This window comes from Ambystoma mexicanum, chromosome 10, assembly GCF_040938575.1.
Source record: "Ambystoma mexicanum isolate Mex_15411 chromosome 10, UKY_AmexF1_1, whole genome shotgun sequence".
NCBI classification, from domain to species: Eukaryota; Metazoa; Chordata; class Amphibia; order Caudata; family Ambystomatidae; genus Ambystoma; species Ambystoma mexicanum.
This window is the reverse complement of record NC_090932.1, coordinates 1,174,263,758-1,174,283,500: the sequence shown is the minus strand read 5'-3', so window position 1 is coordinate 1,174,283,500 and position 19,743 is coordinate 1,174,263,758. Positions and strand designations below refer to the sequence as shown.

General features: G+C 47.8%; 1 protein-coding gene across 1 annotated transcript in view; it reads right to left on the bottom strand.

The window, feature by feature from the left end:
• The window catches only part of LZTR1 (leucine zipper like post translational regulator 1), a 692,494-nt gene that overhangs the window by 649,647 nt on the left and 23,104 nt on the right, over positions 1–19,743 (bottom strand). Inside the window, exons 2-3 of the mRNA XM_069619129.1 lie at positions 7,652–7,714; positions 6,693–6,749 (exon numbers count right to left, since the gene is read on the bottom strand). Coding sequence (XP_069475230.1) covers positions 6,693–6,749; positions 7,652–7,714 — 120 coding nt within the window. The remainder of the gene's footprint in view (positions 1–6,692; positions 6,750–7,651; positions 7,715–19,743) is intronic.

Genomic DNA, 19,743 nt, shown 5'->3' with positions numbered 1-19,743 from the left:
CTCAGTTGAGAATCGACTATATATGGGTCTCTGTGGGGCTAGTGGGCAGGATTCGGGAGGTGAGCACAGGTCCGATAGGGATCGCAGATCACAAAACGGTGTTGGTTATTCTGAACATGGGTCGTAGAGACAAGGGAGTCTGGGGCTGAAATTCCCGGGTGCTATCTTACGGGATCCGGAAATTCGGAGGGAAATCGAGGAGAAGATCAAGATTTTCTTTGCTATTAATAGGAAGGTGGATACTCGGGAGGAAGTAAGATGGGACGCCTTCAAGGCCACCCTTAGGGGGTACCTTATAGCGGTAGCCGCTCACCGCGTAAAACAAATGAAGGCACCAGAAGTGCAATTGGAAGCAGAGGTGGAGTCGGTCAGGCAGAAAGTGGGAAAGACTCAGTCTAGGGTGGCTATGAGGGAATATAGGAGAGCAGTAGGGCAGCTAGAAATTCTCTGAACTAAAAAAGCAGAAGGGGCGTTATTGGCAGTACGGCAGAAATATTACGCGAAGGCGAATAAAGCCGACGCGCTTCTGGCACGCCTCCTTAGGGGGGCAAGGTCGAGAAACGCCATTACTGCACTAAAAGCCAGCTCAGGAGAGAGGGTTACGGGGGCCGGGGAACTCCAGGAAGTGTTGGCGGAGTACTATGAATCCCTGTACACGTCTCAGAATCCTCAGGGTATGCTGCAAGATGAGTTTTTAGAGAAGGTGCAGTTACCGTGCATTGGGAGGGAGGCCCGGGAAATCCTTTATCAGGACATTACAGAGGAGGAGGTGCGAGGAGTAGTTAGGACTTTACCGGCAAATAAGGTCCCGGGCCCGGACGGGTACACTGCAGCCTTTTACAAGTTGTTTATCACACAGCTAGCCCCGCATTTGATCTCGCTGTTTAATAAGTTCAGGCAGACGGGTAGGATTGCTCCGTCCATGGAGGAAGCTAAAATAACCCTAATTCTTAAGCTAAATAAGGACCCGGAGGACAAGACGTCCTATAGATCCATAGCGTTAATAAATATTGATGCTAAGATATACACGAAGATTCTCACAAATAGACTTGAAGCTCATCTCCCACTACTGATACACCCTGATCAGGCTGGCTTCGTCAAGGGCAGGCAAACGTCAGATAACATTAGGCGGGTTGCCCACCTAGTAGAAAAGGCGCAGAAATGTAACACTCCCGCGGTCCCGCTGAAAAAGCTTTTTGACTGCGTGGAGTGGTCTGTTCGGTTTTGGTGATGGAAAAAATTGTATTTGGGGGCGTGGGGGAAAGAGTTCTTGACTATGGTGCAAGCTAACTACCATGCCCCCTCCATTAGGTTAGTGTTAAATTGGACAGTGTCTCGGCACGTACGCTTGCAGAGAGGCACGAAACAAGGCTGCCCACTATCTCATCTACTTTATGTGATATATCTGGAGCCTCTTCTACAGGCATTTAGGGAGGCAGAGGAGATACGGGGCATCCCCTTTGGTGGAGAGCAGCAGAAGCTTGTAGCGTTTGGTGACGATATGCTACTTGCTTTGACGTCACCAACTGCTTCAATCCAAGCCAGCACGAACCTGTTGAGGAAGTTCGGGAGGCCTCAGGGTTGAAGATTAATGCTAGTAAATCCGGACTTTTAAATCTAACGCTGAAGGCTCAGGAGCGAGACGGGTTGAGGGCGAGCTTTCCTTTTATTTGGAATCCGGGGGGAGTGCGGTACTTGGGAGTAAGGATAACAGCACACCTGGCGGGTTGGTATTTGGCTAATTACCCTTTGCTTCTGAGGGAAATCAAGAGAAGCTACCAGAAGTGGAGAGCTCTTAGAGTCTCATGGTTAGGGCGGATAGCCGCGGTTAAAATGGTCACACTCCCGCAACTGCTATATTTTTTCCAGTCGATTCCCCAACCGGTCCCACCGGGGTTCTTCAAGGAACTAGATTCGCTGACCAATGAATTCCTATGGGAAGGGAAGAGGGCTAGGGTGAGCAAACGTTTGCTTATGGCACCTAGGAGTGAGGGGGGGGGGGCTGGCAGTATTACGAAGCGGCTCAATTGCGGGTCATTAGGGATTGGTTGAGGGGCCAGGAGACTGACCAAGATAAGCTGTGGGTGAGGATGGATAGAGCGGTGGCCCATCGCGACCTAGCGGAGGTTCTATGGCTGCCAAAACAACACAGACCTAGGCACCTCTATGAGAGTTCCATAACCAGACTAATGGCGGACGTATGGGATAGATTGGTGGGATCCAGGGGAATCACGTCTTTTCCGTCACCCTTCACTCCTATATTTGGAAACAGGGACTTTACTCTGGGATTGGAGAAGGGGGCATTTAGGAAATTACAGGAGGGGGGTTGTAGGAAACTGTGCGATATGTTTCGATGCAGGGAGATATTATCTTTTGCGGATTGCAAGTGGGAGTTCACTATACATGAAGGAGAGAAATTACGGTATGCACAAATACGGCATTGGGTATTACAACCGGGGGTTAGAATCGGGGCTACTAGAGGGCCGACCAACTTTGAAAGCTTCCTCCTGACTAACGATGGTACAAAGGGTCTAATATCTAACATATATAAGATTCTGGAAGATTGGAGTACAGAAAACAGATTAGCGTATATGCAAAAGGTGGGACCGGCACCTGTGGAGGGAATTTAATAAGGCAGAATGGGAGAGGTTGTGGAGGAAAATACCCAAACTGGCGAAAGCATCCCAACTGCAAGAAACATGGTATAAGATATTGGTTGGGTGGCATTACACGCCGACCCGTCTCCAGACAATGTATCTGGGAACCGCAGGGAAGTGTTGGAGGGGTTGTGGAATGATAGGCACAGCGGAACGTATATGGTGGGGCTGCCCCAAAATTTACCCATTCTAGAGAGGGGTCCGGAAGGCACAAGAACAGACCTTCGGTCCGGGTGATGGAAGAACACCAGCCCAGATTCTCCTAGGCATCAGAGGCCCCACTGGGGTGGGGGAACCCAGGATGAGGGAGAAAGCCAAAGTGATAATGACGTTGGCAGCTATGATGTTAATAGCCCAAAGATGGAAAAGTCCAGACATCCCCATGATCCAAGACTGGTTGCGAAAGATTTGGGAAATTGTCGCCTTAGAGTGGGCATCATACGCCATGGACAATAAGGTGCAGAACTTTGCTAGGGAGTGTGGGGAATTAATGACTTTTCTTAAGGATGAGTTCAGGGCAATGTGGTGCCCGCAACGTCTGCAATTGTTAGAACTACACTATATGGGGAGAGTGGGCCTGGAAGGACTGAGTTTTGGGAAGGGAATGGCCGATGCCTCGGGGAAGGGGGGGTGGGGAGGGAATGTTTTCCTTTTTCTTTTCATGTTGTTGTAAAGTTCAATAAAGAGAGTTTTCAAAAAAAAAAGAAAAGGTCAATGCACACCTCCCCCTATTTCTAAGGGGTATTCCCAACCTAACAAACTAACTAAGGTGCTGGTCAGTCGAACATTTAAAATGAATCTGTCGACTGTCCCAAACTAACCCTAATTGACCCTACCACTATTTTAACTAATGGCAGGAGAATGGCTCCCTTCTCCTGGGTTCTTGCTACTCGCAAAGTTATTTTCAATACTTCATCTTCAAATAGTTATTTGTGACCTCTTTAATTAGTTCACGCAGTTCCTTTAGCACTTTATTACTCTTCTTGTTCTTCTCAACTTGTGGCTTCCTGGGTCCGGTATGGGTATCTTTTCGGTATGGATATCTTTTCTTGTCAGTGTCTGGTATTTGTTGGTTACTTTTTTGTTTAATTCTATTTACAATATTTATTCTTCTCTTTTCCCAGTTAGGGTTCCCCAACCTTTGTGATTCTCTGTTGAGGTTTCTCTCTCTTCTGTCGGATTCATCCTTTAAGATATGCGTTTATTTATCCTTACTCACAGAATTGTCTATCACATGTTCCTTCCTTTGAATGATGACGCTTTGATTGCAACAAGTAGGATTACTCTCAGAGGGATTAGCCTCCAATACTTTATCTCTATGGATTTTACTCTCAATGTTTTTACTGAGACGAGTAGGAATAGTTTCATAATAATTCCCCTTTACTTCTCTTGTTATCACCACTGTACTCTCAATATCTCGACTGTGAGACGTACTCTGCTAATGATCTTTTACTCTCCTTATTCTCTAGGCTATTTCCTGGTTATCTTGACTTGGTTGAGCCGGAATATTCTTATTGTGATTCTCATTCACTTCTCTTACTGATATATTCGCATTACATTGACTGGAAGGAGTATGAATTTTCAGATAATGGTTTTAATTCACTCTTCTTCTCACTGGTATATTCTCATTATATTGACTGAGACGAGTAGGAAAGTTCATATAAAGACTTTACGTCTCCTCCCCGGGTCTCTCGTTTACCCTTTTACCCGATTCTCTCGGGGATATCATCACTGGGTTTCCATTTCGTTCAGCTCAGCTTTCCTCCTTCACTCGCCTGAACTGGTTTCCTCTTCCTATCTCTCTTTCTCCATATCTTTCTTCCTGATGGCTTTTCGGTATCCCAAGTACCGGTTTGTTGTGCGGTCCCAAACACCTAGCAGTCTCAGCATGATTACAGGACCTCCGCTCCTCCACTTGCTCTCTGTGGCCACACCACTGCTTGTGCTCCCCTCCCCTCCAGTTGATAGGACGCTGCACATACACCACCTCGAGCCACCTTTACTCTGGCTTCACAGCAAGTTTGCAGTTCGCTGGCTTCTCTGATCTCCCAGTCTCCTTCCCTGGCAGAAATGACATAGATGTGGGCCTTCCCCAGGCTGTCTCCATCTTTGTCTCTCTCACCTCTTTGTCTTTGTTATGTATCATCTTCGTCTCAGTTAAACACAATTCTTCATTTAAAGGGATAGTCAATGTTTCTGTTTCACAATAACACATGGGTTGCTTCTTCGTACATGTCCTTGTGGGATATAGTTAAAAGAGGTAAACTTAAAATAATCTTTAGAGAGTTCCTCACAGGAACAGAACTCTGTGCCCACAAAACCTTATTGCCTACATGTATACTGTGCATTGATATTTATTTAATATACACACACACACACACAATTATGCCCTCCAAATGGGAATCCAGAAAGGGATTTTTAATGCAGCAGAAGATCGAAGGCTGTTATATAACACTCCGGGTGTTACCAAGCCCATCCGGAGTCTCCCTTTTTATTATGTCCTCAATCCTTCCTTTGCTTCTTACCCACAATCCAACTTTCACCAAATCTACCACTTTGACTTGATCCTTGTCCTATCTTCCTTCTAGTTCTCATTGATTTGCTAGCTCTCCCTTCCATTGTCTCTCGTCCCCACATTCCACCAACCCTCCCTGCATCTCCCTACTCACTGGGCTCTTTTTCACCTTCTCTCCAACACTGTCTAACGCTCATTTTCCTCCCTTTGCCTGTCCACACTTTATTCCAGATTCTCCAAACATCTGCTGCCTGTGGTCCAATCTCTCCTTCTAGTCTACTATCCACCAGACTCTTGTACGCGTCATCCTCCAGCCAATAATGACTAACTCCCCTCATTGCCACTTCTCCCCTTCCTTTAAGTCCTTTCCAGAGTTCGCCTCACACAGGCTGTCAATGTTCCCTTCGTAAATTTCAATTTTCTACTGATTCATGTGCATGGTCCTCTTCAGCTCTTTTTGACTCTTCTCTCCAACCATCTCTCACGTTACCACCTGTTTCTTGTCCTTGTATCAATTAAGAACATTCCAACTATCTGCCTATTTGGCTGCCCTCTTTTAATCTTCAGTGATGCTCCAGCCCTATTGCCTTTCATTTACTCTAGTCCATACCCTCTCACTGACACACACTGCTTGTTCAAAGCTCTTCACAACCCCCCAAATGACTCATCTCTAACCTATCATTGTTCACTTTACCCAACAGCCTTTTTTGCCTCTTCATTTTCCATGCTTCCATGCTACTAAGTGTGCAGCCAATTAGGGCCCAGTGTGCATGCATTAGGGGTTATGCTGCGGCCGTCGGCTATATGAGGCATGCAGGTGTACATAGCCAGTCATAAGATTCTAGATCTCAGAGTCAGTTGACATGCCAGAAGGATGGGTGAGGGGCAAAGTCTGGGGTTCAAGAAGGGAGGTTATTTTGGCATCTGGGTAGCGAGGACAAGAGGTGGCACTGCAGGTCTTTTGGTGACCAATATGGAGGCTTTGGCCTTTTTCCTGGTGTTCGAGGCGCAAATCAATTGCAAAGACTAACTGAGAAAGTAACAACAACAACAAATAGCAAATAGAAATTAATTCAGTGGGTGTTGTCATGTCAATAAATACATGAGAAGGCAATGGATATTGCACATAAGCACATCAACAATGCTGCTGTCTCCAATGTCGTGCAAACGATTTGCCAGTCGCCCGCTATACAGAAACAGTGACCACCATTAGGCATGCAAAGTACGGAGAGCAGCATCATAGTGTATCCACACAGACAAAAACTGTGTCAAAGTCTTCCTTGAAACCTGTGCCAATATGGAACCCCACCAAAGTTCTGGCTAATCTGCACAGTGGCTGTGAAAGGTGTAGAAGCACCTGTAACAGCCAATGAATTCAGTTTCGAACCTTTGCAATGTAATGCCCAGAAGTGATCCGCACTGAGTTTCTAACTCTACATTAAGGGCCATAGGTCAGGCTTCGAGGCATGCACCAACGTAAACGTGCCCCTTTTCAGAGAACACCAAGCACATTTCCATACCTGCACCACGAGCAATCCTTTACATCGAACCTCAGCAGGTCATTCAGCATGATCTTTCTGCAAATGAAAGAGAATCATATTAACACACAGAACTCCTCCAGAACAAAGACGTATCTGACAGAGAGCAGGTTCTAGCCGCAAATAAACTAACAGAAAAAGGCAAGAACACTTCTCCAAACCAATAGTTTCATAACCGCAGAGATCAGTCAACCTGTCACTGGAACAAGTTATCAACACAGATAAGACTGTCCCACTCCATCCTAGACTTCCAGAAGGACCTGAAGACACCATCTTGCAAAATGCTGATCGCTCCACTCAACCCTACCCCTATCCATTCGTAGCTCTTCCCCATCTCTGTTTCTCCCTTCCCATCCCAGCTCCTCTGCTACCCCTGCACCATTCTTGTAATCTCATGGATGTGTCCCCTATGTACAGCACTCTGTTGCCTCTCAGCTATGTTTACAGTTTATAAATCCCATACATACAATGGGAGAAGGAGGTGGCAGCCTTGGCAGCAAACAGGAAGGGATCTAGGACCAAAGGAGGACAGTAAATTCAGTACCCAAAAGGTGGGCAGTCTTGCCATCGAAAAGTAGCAGATTCAGGGCTTGAGAAAAAACTATCTACTACAAGGGAAAATCAGAATGTGGGCAGCTGCCCGCATTTTTTTTAGAATGCCTAAAGGGCTTCATGGCTCCAGTCAACATGGCCGGTATACCTACTTGCACCAATCATACATAGCCGTGTGATTTTTTCCATCATCCTTGGGAAGAGAAAGCCTCGAGAGTGACCTTGATTAAAGCATTTGAGAACCTCTCCCAATGCCACAGTCTGGACCTTCTAATCGATTACCAGTGTCAATGCAACACTGCAGCCTGTATTCTATCCCGCCAAGGACAACTCCAGTTTAGGGTACACAAAGGAGTGAAACGTAACGCTATTAAAAATAAAACACTTACCCATTGTCCCCTCCAAAAACATAAATGGCATCTTTGTAAGCAACAACTGTGTGTTTACTGCGCCTGTGGAAAGAGGAGAAAGATGTAGTGAATCCCCTGTTAAAAACACTTCCTGGAGAATTCACAGCATATTTGAAAAGGAAAGAAAATCGTGCTGTAAGCAATATTAAACCAAGTCTAACCAGGATGCACGACGGGGCATCCAGAAGTATCCCGCAACCTCCCCCACCTTCTGGAAATTCCTACCTAGGGTACCAATGCATCCATAATGATTTTCAGAATACATTAATTTGCGATTAGCATTGACAAACATGCTGCCTTCCCTCAAAGATTGGCTAAACAGATATCAGTTAGATATGGTTGGCATTGGAGAAAGTATCTTTTCACAGGGAATAGAGGAGAGCACTGTGCAGGTACAGGTGGGGCTCTACAAAGGCTGCGTAAGGAGATCTGGACAGAGCCACTGCGAACCACTGGTGGTAGTGTAAATGGTTTCAGAACACAGCAAAGTGCAAGGTACCTCTTGCCACTGGGCACAAACCCCATACATCAGCTAGCCGAATATCCCACCCAGTTTGAGCATAGCCTGCTTTGCGGTCCCAATTCAATGCCAAAGACCTGGTGAGAGTACTAGAAACTCCCTTCGTCTAGCCTGCCATATACTTGAATAAGGACTACTAGAAGTGCAATTTAGCTCATGGCTTCCACTGAGATGCTCATTTGAGACCATTTGTACAATGTCTCTGCTTTTCATTCTGATGTCTTGATGAGTCTACAAAACATGCAATCTTAAACAGGTTTAAATAAATATTATGATTTGGATGCAGTCCTTTATTCCCCAAGGATATAACTTTTGTGTTGTATACCGACCATCAACTAGCACCTTTGCTGGAGTTAGGCTTTGGGAACTTCCAGCGCTAACTATGAAGTGAAGAAAAGGTTACAGAAGGAGCCTTTTAACCTGCATCCATTTATGTTCAGCTAGAGAGGGGCTGTAGTGGGATCTCAGGTTACTGTGTGGTAAGCCACTACTCACCCATCCCAAAGACAAACATATCCCAGTTCACTGCTCACAAAGGTGAGCCGAGGGTTAGGTGTTGGCAAAGACTCACTCCATTTTGTTCTTACCAGTAAACCCTCAAGTCCACAGGAAGTGGCTAGTGCCATTTTTAAACTTGGAAAATCGACAGATGCGACTCTCGCTACTGCTGACCTCTGGTGTTGTGCATAGAAAGGTTTCTCCTGTGTCTTAGTAAAACACAAGAAGGTTGAGCTCGGATAACAGCCTAATGCCTTATAAGGAGACTGTGAAGACAATAGAAGTGTCAGTGTGAGAAATGCGAGCGCAGGGAAAGCCCTGTTTCCAACAGTCCTGTACAATGTGGCAGTCTCTTCCAAGAGGTACCAACAGTACTCTAGATTTCAGTACATTATTAAATTGCTTCAAATGTATTGGCGTGTCATCGCTTTCCAGTCTTGTACGCGTAAAAATAACACATGATTAGGGTGAACAAACTTACTTTAACCCCAGCTGTTTCTTTAACTTTATTAAATATACATCATGAATTACATTTCATATATGTGTAAATAATTCCCTTTAAGATGACTGCACATGAATCAAGGTAGTGGTCACACGTTGTAATGCTTGAGAGCGTTTGCGTCTACATAGGGATATATCTGTGGATGGTAGCAACAAGACTCAAGTACCCCAGATATTTCTAACATTCCAGAGAAGTCCCTACTCTTGCGTTTTATAAACTTCAAATTCTGATTGCCCGATTTGCATAAATTTAATTTACCAACATTTTCAAACTCTGATCTTTCTCACATTTTTTCTCACGCAGGGGAAATGTGCTGCTCGGTTCTAAATGAGCTGCAACTGCTGAATAAGAAATTTGAGGCTCCAGAGTAAATGATGTTGCAATAATTCAGTTGAGGGGTTAGGGGGGGTGGGTGTAGGAGCCCAGAAAGTTTCAACATGCATGGATGCGTAGAAGGGGAAGATGGTCTGTAAAGTGTGAAGTTAGAAATGTGTTTTTTTTTTCGCTACCATGTTAACTTTAGCCAAGGAGGACGAGAGAGAATCAAAGAACACTGAGGTTCCAAGCTCGATTTATCAGGATACATAGAGCACCCAAAGATGAAGACCAGGTAAACAGAAATTGAACACCCACTTGGAAAATTCCGTCTTGAGAATTCTGTATGGCGCCAACCACAGTAAATGACAGTGTTGCATGACAATTTCCGTCCAGAAGATATTGTAGGCACTTCTACTTCGAGCTATTTGTGTTTACAAAGCACAGTATGTTCACTTTGTGCTATCTTGGCACCAAAAGGACTGCCCAGCGTCAGGTCTGGGTCTAAATCCATCTCTCCACTTGTTTCTGAAACAGTAATGAGATGTTCGTTAGCTTTTCTTCCGGATACCCGAACTGGCTGGAAACGTGTTACATCAATATTTTCTGGGTAGACGGCATGCGCACAATGGAGGGAAGAACCAAGGTAATGTGTTCCCCAGGAATTAGGTCCATCCTGCATGAAGAGTCTTGGGCACAAAACACAATGCTTCATGCTGAATCCCATTTGCTACAGGCAGCCAATGCAGTTTGCGAAAGGCTCATAACGATACCGAGTTGTATGGTTTCCAATGTAAAAAATAAATGTGATAGTCGGATTTTGAACTCGCTGGACTGTGTAATTAGCCGATTTTGGAAGTCGCAGGTGCAAGGTATTACAACAGCAAGTTCTCGACGCGACTACATTGTAAACAGAATCACATGCTGCAGTCAGAGATGAAAATAAAATCCCACCTTTTACGCAATTAGTAAAGTCAAAATATCGTATTTTAAGTTTGCGTATAAATCAAAAGGCACAAGTCGATGTGCAATACATTTTAATTTACTATGCGAAATGATTGTATTGTTGTATACAAACAAATATGGGTGTTTTCCACTATGCAGATTTAAGTTAGGCCTGGGTCCCAGTTTCCTTTTACTAGTATTGGAAAAAGTCGATCAAGTTGCAGCTGAGTTGGTCCGTGGATAGAAAGGTGCTGCTGTAATATGAAGCAGCAGCATCGCAGCTTTACCGGCACTGCTACCGTAGGCCACTTCTCAAGGGTCCTCCAGTCCCCTTCAGCAGCACAGCCCCCCTTCCCATTCCTTAGTGGAAGCCTCCTTGCTGTTCATGTAGAAGGTTGAGTTCTTTGGCAAAGCTCATTATTTTAGAATCGAGATCACCTCTTGGAAGCAATGAAAAGAGCTGAAAATGTGCTCGAGTCCTGCGTTCTATGTCCAGTTTTTTCTGCAGAGGTTTAACTACTGCAGTTGCGATTTTTATCAGGATGATCCTTTGTTAGCAGTGTGTGCCAGATGTTCGCCTGTAATGGTGGGCATGGTGATTTACATATTTTTGGTGGCGCTTATTTTCCTCAGTATGGGGCCAAGAGGATGGAGGAGAAAAAGGTTTCGTGTGTTGTCATACCTGCTTTCTTGGGAACCTATCATCATTTTCTACAGTCATGTATGGTGGCATGACGAGCATGCATGCCAACATTATCCATTCCATTCGTGTTTTGGTCTGGTTTTTAACTTTGCATTCTGGGATTTAGAGTCTTGGATTTCCATCCTTGATAAGCCCATGACTACAAGTCTCAGAATGCAAAAACTAGTGTCTCTCAAATAGAATGGATAATGTTGAAACACTCTGAAACACTTGTTTATGAGCGCAATATAAATAAAATATATCATGTATGGAGAAGGTTGAATGGGGCATAAACGATTTCTCTAAACCAGATTATTATGAGCATAGACACCTTTGCAGTCATAGGAATACAAGCATATATACTATAGATTCTAATTTCTGTGGTGTCTAGGCTCATTACAAGGAAAGCTAATAACACTGCCCTCTAGTAGGCATATTGCAAGTAGGATGTGGAACAGTCAAAGTTAAGTATAATACTTAATCTCCCTAAGGAGATAACCAAACTTGCCTGGACACCATTTAAGATACTGGTTAATTTTCTCTAAGGCTATATTTCAGGCGGGGTTAGATTACCCCCTCATACTATAAGGAAGGGTTTTGGCACCCTTCACATAGGAAGACAGGAATTGAATTAAAGATTTGATGAGCAGCAGAAAAAAAGCATCTCCTAATGCTAGGGAACAAGGACCTACTACACACCGTACCGCAAATCTAACTGGCGCATAAAATGCAAAGCTTACATTTTTGTCCATTATGTATGACCCATTTTGCTTTAATGGCCTTCTAGAATTACCCTAATGCGTATGTTTGTACGGCTCCCGTTGACCTAAGAGTCAAAAGTAGCACTTGGTACTAAATAGCTCGGAGCTCCCACAAATTGCGAACCCTGGAGGTACACATACCCTACTAGACCGAATAGTGCTTAAGCTGGCAACTCCCTAGTCAGACAGGGGTGGGGGAGGGGGTCTGAAAGGCATGCTGCTAATCGGGCTACTCTGAATAGGAGGCCCTTCTAGCGTGAAGAGTTTCAACCCAGATTTCCTTCTATTATGGGAACTGAGGACTCTGAAACCATTATATATTGGGTGGCTCTTTCACCTGTTTTCGTCCTGGCAGGTGCTTTAGCTATACTGTACAGACGATTCATACTATTAATTTACTAACTCTCTATCATTAGTTTGCATTATATTATCACGGGATACAAATCACTATTCTACTTATCACCTTTGTGAGCTTTGCTCTACATTTCACGATTTTCAGGGTAATTCATAGATTTCAGCGCAGAGGCAGTGCACGCAAGCAGCGCAGAGAGGTAGCGTGCACAAACGTGCACCAGCCGTGTGCCCTAAACAGCATTCTGGCGCACCGCATATTCATGGAATATCAAAGCCATTTTGAGCGCTGGTGCAGAGAACATCCCGCAGTGCCAGTTACGCCCCCAAGAACGCACCTTGCGCAAGGATAAGGCATTGAAATCCCCAATAAAGCGCAAAGGGCCGCGCTAACCCTGCACCAGTTCACAGGGCAGGTACAGTGCATTTGGGGGGTGCGCTGGAAGTTCAACAAGCGATAGGTGTTGTGCGAGCAGGGTACATGACACTCGGAGACAATGGGAAAACTGCCCTACTGCTCCTCCTAGACCTATCCGCAGCATTTGACCTGGTCGACCACAAAATCCTATGCAATCACCTCGATTCTGCTGCCCACTTCTCCCAAGAAGCCATCGGCTGGATCGAGTCCTTCCTCAGCAATAGATCCATGCGTATCTTCTCTACCACAGCGGCCACAGACCCCGTCCCCATTACATGCGGAGTACCCCAGGGTTCCTGCGTCTCACCTACACTGTACAACGTGTTCACGAAGCCCTTGTCTGATGATCTAGATGGTCTGGGTATCACCTACACTAACTATGCCGATGATACCCAGATCCTACTACAACCATGATTTGGCCTTGGTGAACAGGGTGTACCTCATCATCCAGGTATGGATGGCATCACACAGTTTATGCCTGAATGATGACAAGACTGAACTCATCATACTTGGATCCACTGCAAACCTAGCCAAACTAGACCACAATTACACCAGCTTCAGAATAGACGGGAACCTAATTAAAGTAGCCAAGGAAGTGAAAACCTTGGGAATATACATTGACTCCTCCCTCTCTTTCCATAAACAGATCAGCTCCTTGGCCTCCTCCACGGCCTACACAGGTAAGCTCATAAGAGCAGCCAAATCTTTCTTATCCACCCAGAGCTGCATTACATTAGCCAGAGCCCTTATACTATCAAAACTAGACTACTGCAATGCCCTCTACGTAGGAGCTAGCAAACAGATTATCAACAAAATACAGACGCTGCAAAATAACACTCTCAGAGCAGCGCTCAGCATCCCTAAGAAAGAACACATCTCCAACACTAGGAGAGCCCATAACTGGCTCAAAACTACAGACAAAATCATGCTCAAAGTAGCCTCACTTACACACAAGCGCCTCAACAATGCCGCCCCAGCTACTTAGTCGACAGAATAAGCAAATACTCGTCCAACAGACCTACCAGAACCTCCAACGCTAATCTACCACTGTCCCCAGATTCAAACGCACCAAAATGGGGGGCAACAGCTTCCAAGTGAAAGCAGCCCAGCACTGGAACTCCCTACCACCCCCACTAAGGACACCCCAAACCTACTCACACTTTAGGCACAACTTCATACACTGGATAAAGAACAATGACTGCTAATCCCATCCTACCCAGACCCGGTACACACCTTGTAAATAAGTTTACTCGTAAACCTGCATACACACCTTGTAAATATATATACACTTGTAACCTGCATACTTCCTTGTCTTTATCATGATTGCTGTAACTGTTTTCTACCCAATTGTAATTACTGTAAATACTGCAATGCAATGCTATGTGAAGTGTAACTAAGCTTTGAATAACCTTGCTGCTCCTGCGCCCTCCTACCCTCGGGTTTGGTGCGCATTACAAATAAATAAACTAAACTACATGTATTCTTAGGGGTGCGTGGGAAGTTACACAAGCGATAGGCCTTGGGCGAGCGGGGTACGTGCATAACGGGGGTGAGCTGGAAGGTCAACAACCGATAGGTGTTGTGCGAGCGGGGTACATGTATTCTGAGGGGTGCGTGGGAAGTTACACACGGGATAGGCCTTGGCCGAGCGGGTTACGTGTATAACGGTGGTGCGCCGAAAGTTTCACACGCGATAGGCCTTGTACGAGCAGGGTACCTATATTCTGAGGGGTGCGCATGGAGTTGCACACGCGATAGGTCTAGGGCGAGGGGCGTACGTGTATAGTGAGGGATGCGCGGGAAGTTTCACACGCAATAGGCCTTGTGCGAGTGGGGGGTACGTGTATTTCTGGGGTTGCACGGGGAGTTTCACACCACCCAGGTCCCGCAGGCAGCCCATCCACCTAGGCCATGCCCCGCAGGTAACCCATTCACCCTGGGCATGTCCCCCAGCCAGCCCACAGGTCACCATGCACCAGTGAGCACCCACTCATGTCCCCCTGCACCCCCATCCACCCAGCAATGCCCATTACATGACACAACCCAAATGGCAAGTATGTACATCAACACATGTCCCACACACACACACACACACACCCACACCCACACAATGGGTGGCAATGAATGTGAAAACCCACATTGTGACATGCATGAAACCAATGAGAGAATACCACAAATTGAAGTACGAAACAAAAAATGTATTGAACACAAAATGAAGGGAATCAAATGAAAACACACAATGGAAATAAGAAATAAAATGCAGCATGTCCCAAAATTTAAAAAAATATATGAAATCAAAATCCAAATGAAGATGTGTCCAAAGTCTCCGTCCAACAAAGCAAAGCCAAAGGGAAAGAAATAAGTAAAATCCATTGCTCCATGGTTAAATAGAAAAAGCAATGATGAAAAAAAATCGACTGTTCAACTATATACAAATAACAAATCCAGGGTCCATGAGCCCAACTATGGAAATGAAACCTACAAAAAAAGACTACCTAATAAAGAACTATCTACAAAAAGGTGGGGCATAGTCCAAGCGCCCCAAATGACAGAAAAACATAAATGAAACCCAACACTAACTAACTATATACAATGGCGGCGGGCAAGTCCTACGGCTCACTTGTCGATTTCCCAGGCCAGGGCATCATCGAACTCCTTTTCTATGTCCTGGAGGCGGGCCTATTCCATGGTCTGAGGTTTTGCAGGGATAACGCCATGTCCACCGCCAACTCCCTGTGAATTGCCTTGAGGCACTCGGCCCGCCTCAGCGCCCTGCGCATGGAGTTCTCCGCCCTGACCATAGTGAGCCGTGCCTCTTCCGCCCGCCGCCGCTCTGCATCTATGTGCTGGCCCAACCGCTGCCACATGGAAGACACTCCCAATCCAGGTGCCTCCTGCCCTCCGGCCGATGCCTGCCCCTCTGATGTTGATGGCCCCGAGCCATTATCGCTCCCACCTTGTGCCTGCTGCTGCTGTGCCTGTGCTCTGACTCTTGATGCCTGCACGTCCTCTTCCTGCTGGGGTGCAGTTGTTGGTGTGGCCACCCCTGCTGGACCTCCGACTCCCGACTGTGGCAGGGATGTGTCCTCCACCGGCCTGGCCACTGGGTCAGAGGCAGCTCCACAGGGTACCCAGGTGATACATGGGCAGGAAGATGGCATGGAGTACGACTGGCGCATAGGGGGTTCAGGTGAGGAGGGGGGTCAGAAGAAGGTCCAGCAGACGGAGGAATTCAGTCCTGGTGACCCGTCCCAGTAGGTCGACGCGGTCAAAGTGGCATCCGAGATGACGTGCAGTGTCTTCACGAAAACACTGCAGGTCATCTCGCATACCCTGTTGACGCAACGCCACCCCAGCCAGGACAGGCACAACACGGTCCCGGATTGCCACATCCGCAGGGAGAGGAAGGCCAGTTGTTGTGCGCTCATCCCCTCCCTGAGAACGGATCAGGTCGTAGGCATCCCTGCTGGTGTGGGATGATGCAGTCACAGGATCGGGGACAGGATTACACACAGACACCTCCGTGGCGGCCTGTGCTGCCTCCTGTCCCTGCCCCTGGACTGCACCATTAGCACCAGTGGAACCCCCCCCCCCTCCAGACCCTGTGTGTGTCCCTTCCACGGCCGCCTCCTCAACCAAACACACCACCAACATGGATGACTTCATGCCATCTTCCTCCATCGGACCCTGTGGGGTCTCAGCTGCCCCTTCTGCTGCCGAGGAGTCCACCTCCGACCTCCGCCTCTTGGACCTACCCTCGGCAGCTGCGGCCATGGACGCGGCACCAGACTCCTCACTCCCCAACGAGATGACAACCTGGGAGGGAAGCCGGGCCTTGCATCTCCGGCTGGCGGTGGGATCCCTGCCGCTTTTCTCCACAGCACCGTCTCTGCCCTCTTCATCAGTTGACGTTGCAGACAGGGAGAGATAGAACACATTCATCAGGGCACTGTACAATGGTTTGATAAACACATGACAGTTGTACATGAGTGGCAGTGTCAAGCTTCAGACATGGCATCACACTCCCCAACACACATGTCATTAGAACTCACACACATGAGCACATCAACAGGAATGTTGCACCAGGCAGCACCATCCATACACAAACAACAGCATGAGCAGCCGAAGGTGAGCCTCACCTCACATGCAACACGGGGAGTGCAGAACACATGCACATATGCATCTGTACATCTGCACCACCTGTCACAGTGATAAGATCGCCATCCATGTCACATCTGGCAATCAGCCTCCTACATGTCACTGTCACATGCATCCATGGTGTATCACAGTTGCACACTTGTCAAATAAACACACATAGTGCAAATACATGCAGGTGGAACCACCATCCATGTGTTACACCACAACCATGCCACTGTACATACACAGAAATGTAAAAATGTGTACATCCACACCTGCATTTGGCCAGAATGCTTACCAAGACATACACCATCGATGTGTCTCACACACGAGAGGCTCACATGCGGCAGGCTCATTTCCCTGTGCATACACATGCATACATGGCCCTACACAGACATATGTACAACCTGCTCACTCCTCCCACACCTCAACATGCACAGCGTCCAATCAGAACGCATGTACACTTCCCGCTCGACTCCAGACGGGTCTGCCTCTCAAGGACCTGGAGGTGGAGCGCTGAGTGTCTACGTTCCAGGACTCTCATTTGGTTGTTGGTTAGGCGGACCAGGCACCCCTTGGCATCCGCTGCCTTGAAGAGGCTCTGGGCCTGGTTGAGGGTCCTGGACCTGAAGAACTCCCAGCGCTTTCGGACGTGTTGAATGTCGCGGACTGCCACCCTCTCCACGTTGATGGCAGTCACCATGTCCATCCAGATCCTCTTGCGTCCTTAATTGTCGGCGCGCAAACTTCCAAAGAGGGCATCATACTGCCCCAGGACTTGCTCCACCAGGATACCAACTTCACTGGCACTGAAGCTGGTAGCCCTCTGGCTCTCTGGCTGGGGGTTGCCAGTGGTGCCAGATAGTGTTGTGTCCGACATGGCAACCCCGGAGGCAGGTGTGGGTGGGCAACTGGGTCCTGGGGCTGGGCTGTGGAGCGATGGTAGCCCAGTCGGGAGTCTTCTGTTCCAGCAGGGGGGTCACAGCAACTGCACCCCTGGAGATGGCTGACATGTAGGCACCAAGCAGCAGGGCACGTGGCCAGCAGGCAGGCAGGCAGCAGATGGCAGGTGGGAGCGTGCTCGGGGGTCTGGGTGGCAGGAAAATGGCCTTCTGGGCAGGAGTGTGGTATTCCGTGTGTTGTTGCGTGGCCAGCTTGATACTGAGTGATTTGGCACGTGAAAAAACTGCACGTCTGAGTGTAATTCGAGGAAAGGCCCTTAGCGCGTAAGCGCGTCTGACGTGACGCACAAGGACGTTTCCCTCAACACGGGTGCAGGTTCATTGTACGCGTGCAAAAACTGCACGTCCGGGTGTCACTGCGTGCAATTGGAGGAAAGGGCCTTAGCGCGTATGCGCTTAATTGATGTTGCACGTGTGGGCTGGCTTAAAAAGGTATGTGTAGGACACCATTTTCTTGTATGTGCTTTTTGTGAAGAGCAAGTGGGTGATTCTTGTACTTCTTGTCAGCTCGCACGCGATAACTTCACAACGGTTCCAGTTCGTACTCCCTGTTTACTCAGACAGCGTTCAATTCTTCTTTTGGCGGGGGTGTTTCACATTCTTTTTTCCAGGCAGACGGTGAGCTGCGCACGTATTTTCCAACTGTGGTTGCCCCCGTGTGTCGCGTACCCATTCAGAGCTCATTGTAGGCTGCGTGTACCACAAGTACGCTTATTGTTGTGTTTTTGGGTGCCAAAGCGTAGTGCGGGTTCATTTTTCCACGCACGTGGTCTACCAGGGGTTGCGTGCACGTTAAATATTTTTTTCGGGGTGCTTGTGCGTTGCGTGACCCGTCATCTTCCCCCAGGAGTCACAGACAGCCTTGCTAGAGCACATGGGTACGAATTCCATCTAGTACCCTACCCCTTTCACCCCAATTGCCCAGGACAATTGTTTACTGCAACTCCCATATGCAAAACATCAGTGCCATGGTTGGGAGGCAACCAAGCAGTAAGGGAGGCAAAGGTGGCCAACCTCCAAGAGGTGGGCGCGGTAGGGGACGTGGCCAGGATGTGCAGGGTGGCCCAAGAGGCCAGTGTGTGGAGGACCAATCAGGGACACCTATGCCCCCCCCCCCAATGGTTCTGGGAGATGTAGCTGACCCCATCCCAGCTCAGCCCTTGTTGAACCGCCCCATATTGTCAACAAAACCGGCACAGGATGACTCCCAGGCTGACTTCCGTGTCACCAAGTCTAAGCCATGTGTGGGGGTGAAAGGTGCTCCACCATGCAACGTGGATCTGGGGCAGCAATGTCATCTGCTGCCCCAAGTAGCCAGGGTAAGGAGGCTGCAGGGGCAGCTGCAGCTCAATCCACCCCAGCTCCGAGTCTCCCAGCCAGGACAGTGTCAGTCCAAGTCCTTCACACCGAGGTTGGTCCTGCCAACATCACCCAGCAGCCAATGCCTGCAGTGAGACCTTTGGTCATCGTGCCTTTGGCAACTTCCAGTGCCCAGTCCACATGCGCTTCTGCCCCTACCAACCAGAGCGGCGTAAGCCACTCAGGGTCTGCACCACCTCCCAAGAGGAAGAAAGGTGCTCTTGCAGTACAGGCTGGGACCCCAGACATGGCTACCCACTCCGGCACGTCAAGGAAGCCTAGTTTCAATGATGCAGAACTAGGTGCACTTGTGGGCAATGTGTCGGCCCATGGCCACGAAATGGTGGTGACTGCAGGGTGCAAGACTACCACTGCTCAACGTAGGGCCCACTGGCAGACCATCGCGGACCACATTCGTTCCCTTGGATTTGTGAAGTGCACAGCGGATGAGTGCTCGAAGCGCTGGAATGACCTGAAACGCAGAGCAAAGAACAAGCTGGCTTCAAATCATGCCTCTACTCTGGTGACTGGCAGTGGGTCTCCACCAGAGGAGGAACAACTCACTGAACATGAGTCTGTCGCTGGAACATTCATCACAGAGGATCAGATCCAAGGCGTGGG